We start from the raw sequence: 10305 nt of genomic DNA, 5'->3' as shown, positions 1-10305 counted from the left end.
AAAAAAAAACAATGGTATACATAGAATACGTACGTAGATAAACCGAAGTGAATATTAACTGAATTGCAGCTAGACTTTGATAATGTAAAATGCTATTCTGAATTTTCATATAGGGGAATTGCTTCTCACCTCTTCCACGTTAATTGGTTAATGGACTCCAAAGAATACTAAACACACATGATGAATGTGTTATCCCTGAAATATATTTTATGTGTAGCTTCTAGCTTTTAAAATAATTCCACAACATTCTGAATATTAGATTCTTATAAAGTGATTATTTTTTTTACTTTAGTTCTTACAAAAAAAAAAAAAAAAAACAACTATGTCATCACGCTTCCAATTTTAATTATTTTTTACTTCCCTATTTTTATGTTTTGATATGATTTTGATTGAATTCCATGGATATTTGGGCAGGATTGTTTTGATAAGAACCGAGGATATATGTACAAGTAAATATGATGGAAGCCAAGATTTGAATACGACGACCAGAAAGTGATTGTGAAGAAAAGAAGAATTATTTCGTCCACGACAGCCTTTTTTTTTTTTTTTTTTTTTTTTTTTTTATTAGGTTTTTTGATGGATGGTTTCTTTGTTTTTTTCTATTTATTCCTTTTGTATTTTTATACTTTATTTTCTTTCCAATTTCAGTTTTCTTCCTAATCCTAACCGCCCTACTACATGACTCTTCAGGGTAGAACCCCATTATGTCAACCCCCACTAGGCCAAAACACAACACTGGCGACGAAAATTTGCGACGAAAAAAGGATATTGGCGACGAAAATTCAACACTTGCGACGAAAAAATATCGTCGCAAAGGAGACAAAAAAAAGTCGCCAAACAGCTCGTCGCAAAGGCTGCGACGAAACATAATTTTCGTCGCAGAATGTTGCGACGCTTCTATATTTCGTCGCCATAATTCGTATTTGCCAATTTATTTTAGTTTGCGACGAAATCTAACAATCGTCGCAAATCTCCTAGTCATCTTGCCACGATTTTGTGAAAAACGTCGCAATTGGTTTGTGCAAATGTGCGACGAAAATGATTTTTGTCGCAATTATTTACCCATTTATTTGCGACGTTGTACAAAAACGTCGCAAGTTTTTTTTTCTTTATCATATTAAATAATAAATTAAGCTGTAATTAATTAATTAGCAATTCTAATAACACAAAATTAACTATTAGGTCAAAGAACACATCACATTCAAATTTATTCCATCACATTAAAATCATAAAATTAAGTGAAATACACTACAAATTCGAAACTACACTTAAACTTAAAAAAAATATTGTAGCAAAAAAATAAAACAATAAAAAAAATAAAAATTGGTCCATACTTTCTTCATTGTTCATTAGAAGTAGTTTGCTGTGGAGAAATACACAACTTTGTCGTCTCAAATGCTCGTTCAAGGAGTTGAAAGCTTTGCTGAAGTTATACACTTGATCATTATAAACTCTTTCCATCCGTGCCTGAAAAAAATGTATAAGTACATAAGTGTTACATAAATACGAACAATGCCTGAAAAAAACTCCCAATACTACGCAATAGATACCAAACACTTTATACGATGTATAACAAACATCATAAGGTGGCGCATATAAATACCAAATGATAGATCTCAAATACGAGAGAAATTTACCAAAGAGCTTCTCACGCAAATCCCTTCGCACTTGGTTAGCTTGATCAATACTTTCCTTGGAGCTTAAAACGCAGATCTGTTACACCAACTCAGAGATCTTTCGAGACCATAAATAAAATCAGAGCCATCTCAGACAAAGTAGATGATATGATAACATAGTATCAAAAACATAAGCAAACATCACATAAATATATTTTACTTAAATCTCTACTATTAAACTATAAATAAATAAAAACAATAAAAAATTAATCACTCTAATGTATTGGTGCAGACTTCATTGAATTTCAACTTCCCACCAATTTAGTTATTCCTATGAGTGTACTGTATATTATCAAATTATAGATATCACAACCTTATGAGTGCAAAAGCTCAATTATAGATTAAATGGACCTCCAAACCAATTATATATTCAGGAACTCGTTACCTTGTAGAGAGAATCAGGGGGAAAAGAGAATTCACGAAGAGATAGTTCCGCAGGGAGAAGGACAAAGGGGCGATGGCTGTGTACGGGGAGAAGACGAACAAGGCGACAACAGAGGCGAATAATGGAGGTGAAGAGACGGCAAATCGTGGCGGCGGATCGTGGAGGTGAAGAGACGGCAAATCGTGGCGGCGAAGAGACGGCAAATCGCGGCGGCGAAGTTCGGTCAAAATGAAATTTATGAGTGGGAAAAAACCAATTCTGATTACAAGCTCAAGTGCAGGGAGTCGCAAAATACAATATTATTTACCTCCAAATGCCTCCTTAGATTGGGGATGTTTACACTTATCAGGATGGACAAGCAAAGATAGCTGTGAGAGGAGAAAGTAACATTAAACATATTTCATAATTTCTCAAATGATACCAATAAACAATGTTTAACAATTTCATAAGATGAAAAGATTACCTTACGGTATTGCCTTTTCACTTCATCTACAGATGAATCAAATGGTAGGTTAAGATATTCAAAAGCATTTAACTTGAAGCATGAAAGGATCTTACAGCAGCACAAAAGGATATTCAGCAAGCAGTAAATCATCAGTAGTTTAGGATGCTGGCTAGCGTGTCAGACTAAAAGATCACTAGTCACAACAATTTGCTCATTAAATAAAAAACTCGAGTCCCAAACAAAAGATAAAAAAATGTTTCAAAAATAATCACAAAGAAAGTCCACTGGTTCCTGTGTTTAGGTATCCCCTAACATAATTCATTATCACACTTTATTACACCAACATGAATTATATAATATGATTGCACGAGGCGGTTATCATCTCATACTGAACACAAAATAACATTACATGTTATATCACAAACACATACAAAATATGGTCAGTTTAATTATTCTTTTATTGAGAAGGTCTTATTGATCCGTTGATCATCTGCAGATAATGACAGTAACAACTAACAACTGTTTATTCATGAAGATAACCGTTGCATCGTACACCTAAAATATGAAGCTCAAAAGCTCAAGCACTTTCATTACCTTATTTCAGTAATTGTATAGAAGGGTAAAATACACAACAATCAGAAAGTTCAAAAAAGCTTGAATATGACGAATTGAAGCCACATTAACAATCAGTTATAGCTGTTCAGTCGAAATCTTAAACATTGGATTCCATCGACAAATTTTGGCATGAAATAAAAAAATGAATCCTGCTAAATAACCTAACCTACATAAAAATTGAGCTTAAATTCCCACTACCCACAGCTCGAACAATTAGGATAGGATTATCCACAATATTTCTCCTTTTTAGAAATTTCTTCTCCTAATCACTCGTTCGTTTCACTTCCAATCATATCTAGATACAATTACAAACCTCTATATATTTCCTTCACCCATTCAAATATATATAAATACAGCAATTACATGATGCGAAAACCTTCATGATTTTTATATCAATTGAGCGGAAAAACAAGACAGGTAGCAGACAGTTGAAGAAATTAGAAGAATTTTGTTTTTCCGCCGGAAACCTATATATGAATATAGAAGAAGAAAAACCTGTTGACTTCGTTATCGCGCTCAACCTCGCTGACTTCGGCGAAAAAATTCTTGAGCAGCAGATCTTCGTCGGCGGAGGTAGCAGCGGCGGGGCGATTGGCGGAGGAGGTGGTTCCACTGTTGTCACCCATCGAAGATTTTGATTTTTCTCTTGAGAAATTGCCGGCGAATTGGGCCTTTGATAGACTATTGTTGGTTACTTATGTGAATACTCAGTCAATTGCGACGTTTAATAGTACTTCAAAATAAAAATACATTTAACTATTGCGACGAATCCCATTAACTAATTCGTCGCAATAGAGAACCGAGTAAATTGTGTCAACTCCTGTGCGACGACTTTTCACACATTCGTCGCAATTAATTGCTATAATATATAAACCAATGCATAATGCGACGAAAATTAACTTTTCGTCGCAGTAATTATTTTTTTATTTTTAAATATTATTATAATCATGCGACGAATCAATAAAAATCGTCGTAAAACGAGCCGGAATTTATTTTTTTACCAAATTTCGCGACGTTTACTAAATAATCGTCGCAAAGATTAAAAAAATATATATATATAAAAAAACATTTTATGCGTTTGTGACGAACGCCATGATTTCGTCGTAAGCATTTTTCTTTTGCAAGAAAATTTTTTGTGTTGCGACTAATGTTGGCAATAATCGTCGCAAGCTTGCTACGAAATTCATTTTCGTCGCTACAAAATCGTCGCCAAAATGCAGTTTTGGCCTAGTGCCCATAGACAGAAAGAAGAGGACAAAGAAGGAGGAGGAGGATGATGAGAAGGAGAAGAGGCCGAAGAAGAGGAGAAGGAGATGAGAAGAAGGAAGAGGGAAGAAGGAAGAGGGAAGAAGCTAAGGAGATGAGAAGAAAGAAGAGGGAAGAAGGAGAATGAGAAGAAGGAAGAAAAAGAAGAAAGAGAGGAAGAAGAAAAACAAGAAAAACACTAAAGAAGAAGCAAGGAGAAGAAGAGAAGAAAAATGAGAAGAAACACCAGTTGGAGGGAGAGGGTTTGTGAGGAAAAAATAGAGGGATGCGAGGGGTTCTGTGTATGGTATTAAAGAAAAAAAAAATGAGATTTCGTATGTTTGTGTGATATTGATTTTCATAGGGTATAAATGTCATTACCTATTTATTATTTTGGTGGTATTGAAGAGAGAAACAATTGGTATTTGAAATTGTCGTCCCCTTTGTTAAATTTGTATTATTTATTGTTTAACATATATCTTATATATTGACACTCGGTGTGTGGTGCGTATAGCAGTGTAATTTGAATTTTACAGATATATATTTCAATATTATTTGATAGATTTTTTTATTACAATTTGTACTATCATTTATTTAACAATTACTTTTTTTCTTTTGTTGAATGCAATCTCGTGCAACGCACGGGCACGATTATTAGTGGATTTAAAAGTAGAATTTCGATTAATGATTTACGAGTAATCTAATCAAGATTAACTAAATAGTAAAATTTAGTTTGATGTTTGGTTAACCTATTATTTTATAGTCGACCCGTCAAAATAATTTTGTCATGGCTTATCTTGACTAATTGGCAGCAAAATTACACAAAAGGTAATAGTTACAACAATGTGAAAAAAGAAAGATAATACTTAATTCAATTTCAAAACAAGACAAATATTATTTCATTTTATTCAAGACTCCCCGCATAATGGTTATAGAAATACTACACCTACATTGGAAAATCAATTAGAAAAGACATGTTAATTGACTAGCAAGGTCTTTGACAAGTACAAACTCGGGGTACGGGTCCTCCTATGTAACAAAAGCCAATTGTGTAACCTAACGGGATGCACTTTGCCTGGCAAGTGCCATCGTCAGTGCAAGAGTTCATTGGAAGTTGAATACCACATAGTTTTTGACCCGCTGCAAACATGACAAACATAGAAAAACTGTCACCAAATTTGTTGAACATGTAAATATGTGAACGAGAGTGTCTGGAATTTTAAGATGTAAATTTAGTGTGTACCATAAGGGTAATCAAAGACAAAAAAAAGACTTACCAGCGGCGAAAACAAATGTTAAAAAGAAAACAAGAGCGAAAATTTTTCTAGCCTCCATAATAGTATAGTGCAATATTTCTCTTTATTCACGCAACTGCAATTGACGAGTATTATTTCCGAAGGCTTCTTCTAAATTTATAGGTCACAGTGACATAATTTTTTTATTCCATTGTTAATACAAAGAATCCTTATCTCTCCAAATACTATATTGTAAGAATCGTTGTATTAATTGATTAGTACCAACATTATGGGAAGGAAATCTGCCTATGAAACTTCAGTTACAATTCTTTTCTCCATTGTTTATTGTTTATTAATTGATATGTGATTTTTACATGTCAAAATTGAACAAGATGAAATAAGTATTTGGGCTTATTTTCCAATTTTATCGGAATAGGTCGGGACACAAACTTGACCGATTCAACCCAAGTTTTTTTAATTGGTTAAAAACAATAATATTCTTTGTTTGTTTTTATACATTGTCTCCATTTTACTATCCAACTCACTAATTATGTTTTATGTAATTATTTTGAGTTAAATGCAAAAACATCCCTTGTGTTTTTTTCTAAAGGGAAAAAAATCCCCCCAGTAAAATTAAGTGATAAAAAACTCTTTGTGATCCGTAGTCAAAGTTAGGGGTCGAAATTGGATGAATCCGATCGAAATTAGTCTCTTTCGAATTTTTTCGTAAGTGCAAAATCAATTCCAATTCCAATTCAAAAATTTGCGAAATCTAAAAATCATTTCAATTCCAAAACGCCCGAAAATTTCGAAAATCAAATAAGTTTTAAAATTACAAAACTTAGAAGAAATTTTATGAAAATTTCATAATTTTCAAAAAATAAGAACATTCACGTCGATAAAAGTAAAACTAATAAGTACTAAATTTCAGTTCAAAAAAATAAGTAAAAATAAACCACATCATAACATCTAATAAAACTTTTAACAATAATTTAGTATGTCAAAATTCTGAAAAAAAAAAAAAAAAACCCTGAAAATTAAGTATATATAATATATGATATCTATTGGTATATTTTTCTGAAGAAAATCGAAAATTCTTCGGAAATTAAATCGATCGGAAATCATAAATTCTAATTATTTTACATAATTCCAATTGCAATCCAAATAAATAAATAAAAACTTGAAATCAAATTTTCGGAAGTCAAAATAAAAAAAAATTGTTCCAAAGTCGGAACTTTTACGAATCGAAACCGGTGGAATTTGAAACTTTCGTTCCAACTTGCACCCCTAGTCAAAGTCCTACACACCCCTCCCGCTCTAGTTCGGGTCATTCATACGCTATCATTGTGACTGCTTGAGCGATATTTTGTGTCAAAACTCAAAAAGACACAATTGCCCCTCTAAATCTCTGTTAAGTTTTCTATGTGCATTTTAAACCAATAAAATACAACAATATATACTAAATATAAATAAATTAATTTAAAAAGGAAAAAAAAAGGAAAAAGAAGAAATTTGGAATTTCTTCTCTCATCTTCTTCTCCGACATTGCCATCTTCTTCACCTATCTTGTTCTCCAACGTTGCCCAGTGGCCGCCGCCGCCGCCGCCGCCGCCGCCGTGAGTTCAGATCTTTTCCAAAGTCATCGTCAATTCGAGGTGTGGCGAGCTCCTCTCATGAGTGAGAGTTAAGTGGGTGTGGCGTGTCTTTGTGAGCTGAGAAATTGAAATCGAAGCGCGTGTTACTGTAGTTTTTTCAATTGGAGAAGAGGGTTTAATCGAAAGTGTTAGGGACTGAATTGAAAATTTTAAAATTTTCATTTGAGTCATAAAATTCTAGAAATTGTTGGACATTTTATCTGGAGGGTTTTTTGTGTTTTCGCCATCGGTCGGACAAAAATAAAAAAGGGTCAAAGTGTGCTTGATTGAACCGTTATTATAGGGGTTTTGATCGCTTAATTTTTCCCCGGCTTTTTTTGGATTTAACTCTAATTATTTTATAACTTCTAACAAAAACATTATTTTATCTCTCTTTGTTTTCTCTCTCTTGTTCATTTTCGTTTGCCCTTAAATCCACCACCCACATCTGGATCTTGTTTCCCACGGCTGCTGAGTTCCGGTTGAACCGGGTTTTCTACTTTGACCCCGGCTTTTCCTTTACACAGTTTCAATGTCGAAACGGACCGGTAAACGTGCCGGTTCCCGGTTGAACAAGTCAAATAATCCGGTCCGGTTGAACAAAGTCAAATCCTTGTGATGCTTTCAAACGATTGATAGACTTGATAGTGGAAATTGAAACTCATCTTTTACAGAGAAGATAATCCAAACCCAAACCGCCGCTAATTAAAAATAATAATATTTTCCTTCGAGAAAAAAAAATAAGAAAGAGGAAAATCATATATCTGATTATATATTTAAATAAAAATCGATATTGATTTTTTATGATGTTGGGCCTGATTTCGTAACCGAATTCCAATTAATTAATAGTCCGATCCAAATAGCCCAATAGTTTAAGCCCAAGGTGAATTGGCCGGTTAATGGTTAAACAAACATAAAAATATTATTATTTAATTCCATATTTTTCTTTAATTGTTCTCTCATCATTTCCACTCAGAATAACATAAACGTGAAAATAAAATTAAAAAAACAATAAATATTAACAGAAATTGAGATGTGCGAATAAAACTCATTATTATATTAAAATAATATTATTATTACAGTACATAACAGAGTACACACAGAATAATATTAAAACTAACTAATTGGGACAAAACGTAATGGTGTAATCGGCACCGGAGCAGGTGAAAGTACTGCTCCGGTCGTCGTAGGCGTAGCTATACGCCGACGGGCATAAACCCTTGAAGATAAGGGAGTACGCCGTCGGACCGCAAGTCTCCGGCGACGAGTGGTCGCCGTTGCAGCAGTACTCTGGCGTGTGGAAAGCCACACACGCGCTTCTGCATGCAACCACCACGCCGCCGCCGCCGACAACCTGCAGCTCCTTGGGGCAGCTGCCGAGCACGTCCCCTGCGCAGGCGGGGTGGCGGCAGTCGCCGGAGCCCCCCGTCGGCTGCACCCCGACGCCGACATTGAACCCGTCGACCACGCTCACGTCGTAGAAATCCTTGGCGGCGGCCAAGGAGAACTCGGCGAGGGTGACCGGGGGCTCACCGCTGGCCACGCACTTCAGCTTCCCGGCGCAGTCGCCGGTTGTGCAGTGGCCGTTGCCGGCGGGGTCGAAGAAGCAGCCGGTTCGGGCCCAGAATCGGCCCGACCAGCCCGCCGGGGCTTGGAAATGAGTGGTGCCCCCGGGCGGCAGTGCAAATCCCCCGTCGGCGATGACAACACCGCCGTCGCCGGAGTGTGTTGCCGGCCAGATAGTGTGGCTACACCGGTTTTTTAGAGTAAACACGGTGGCCGAACCCAAGGAAAAAAACAATGCAAGTTGGAGCAGAAGAAGAGGAAAGTTCCAACCCGCCATTTTTACTATTATACGAGCTGTTGAGAGAGAGAGAGAGAGAGAGAGAGAGAGAGAGAGAGACTGTGTATGTAAATGAGTGAGATTGATATGAAAACAGAGTAGGAGAGAGAGAGCCATTTATACATTTGAGGAGATGAGTATTTTACTATTTTTATAAGAGATTAATTAAATCATTAAATTAAACACCTGTTTTTTTGAGTAAAACGCTGTCCACTTACATTTTGACACGTGGAGCTGTTCAATCAGTAATCACATCAGCTATCTTTACTTTTAACAAAACAAAGCAAGTTACAATTAATTTTAATTGGACTTTTTTTAAATTTTTTTTCTATTAATTGAATTGAATGAACAAACAAGCAAACAATTTTAATCTTGTTAGGTTAGAAATTGTATGTAAACAGTAAGCAAATGAGTTATGATAATATGTGAGAAATATACATCTCAAGGAAACATAATATTATAGTCTACAATTTAATTTTCCTTCAATTTATCCACGTGGCAATCAATTAATTGCATCCAATAATCCTTTTTGTTGGGCAATCTGTCCTCAATGTATAATTAGTCCCTTTTAAAAAAATTACATTATACTATACAAAATCTTCATTCCAATATTACATTATTTCTTAATAATCCTTAAGAAAAAAATCTTTATAATTTGTCATTATATGTAAATCAGTAAATGTAATTCATTTTACAGATTATCTTGCAGCTCAATTGATAAACTGTCATGTGGGGCATATAACTAGGGCTGGCAATCGGGCCATGTGAGCCGAGCTTGGATCGGCTCAAGCTCATATACCATCGGGCCTCGTTATTATAGGCTCATGCTCACATGTCATCGGGCCTCATTATAATAGGCTCAAGCTCGGCTCATGTATTTTTTTGGGTTTCGGGTTTATATCGGGCCCCATTACTATATAATTGTAATGAGTAAATTTGTTTTATAACATAAGTGATGAACAATATTTACCTTCATTGAAGCTAATAAAAAAAAAACCTAAACGATGATTGAAAGTTATTTGAAAATCTTGAGAATAAAACTGAAAGAAGTAAAAAAAATTAGTAACTCTTATTATTGGAAACATTTTATATTCTCAAATTTCGGCGAGATGTGGCATTTGATTCATATTTTACTTATTGCCACCGTCACTACTTAATTCCTTTTATTTTGACTTTTTTCTTCGCAAAATCAAATAATCTTATTCGGTCATAACTTGTATGTTGAGT

At 34.8% G+C, this 10305-nt stretch overlaps 1 protein-coding gene and 1 pseudogene across 6 annotated transcripts; both read right to left on the bottom strand.

Moving 5' to 3' along the window:
• Window positions 1–1195: 1195 nt before the first annotated feature.
• On the bottom strand, window positions 1196–3823 carry LOC148772427 (J domain-containing protein spf31-like). 6 transcript variants are annotated; one of them, XM_088812376.1, is made up of 7 exons: window positions 3617–3823; window positions 2525–2688; window positions 2369–2429; window positions 2062–2137; window positions 1911–1958; window positions 1638–1713; window positions 1196–1467 (listed from the first exon to the last, which is right to left on the bottom strand). In XM_088812376.1, exons 2-5 carry the CDS (start codon window positions 2654–2656, stop codon window positions 1922–1924), a joined length of 306 nt encoding a protein of 101 aa, XP_088668502.1. In that variant the 5' UTR covers window positions 2657–2688; window positions 3617–3823; the 3' UTR covers window positions 1196–1467; window positions 1638–1713; window positions 1911–1921. The 6 variants fall into 6 exon arrangements, 3 of the variants coding, with proteins under 3 accessions (XP_088668502.1, XP_088668508.1, XP_088668512.1); XR_016029379.1 differs by lacking the exon at window positions 3617–3823 and having other exon boundaries at window positions 1911–1947; window positions 2525–3610; XM_088812382.1 differs by lacking the exon at window positions 1911–1958 and having other exon boundaries at window positions 1638–1734; window positions 3617–3822.
• A 4486-nt stretch (window positions 3824–8309) lies between these two features.
• On the bottom strand, window positions 8310–9133 carry LOC148772426 (pathogenesis-related thaumatin-like protein 3.5 pseudogene; annotated as a pseudogene).
• Between the last annotated feature and the right edge of the window lie 1172 nt (window positions 9134–10305).

The sequence above is a fragment of the Erythranthe guttata genome, chromosome 2 (assembly GCF_056151865.1).
Source record: "Erythranthe guttata isolate IM_541 chromosome 2, IM_541, whole genome shotgun sequence".
Taxonomy (NCBI): domain Eukaryota; kingdom Viridiplantae; phylum Streptophyta; class Magnoliopsida; order Lamiales; family Phrymaceae; genus Erythranthe; species Erythranthe guttata.
Note: the sequence above shows the minus strand (reverse complement) of the source record. Positions and strands in the feature narration are given on the sequence as shown.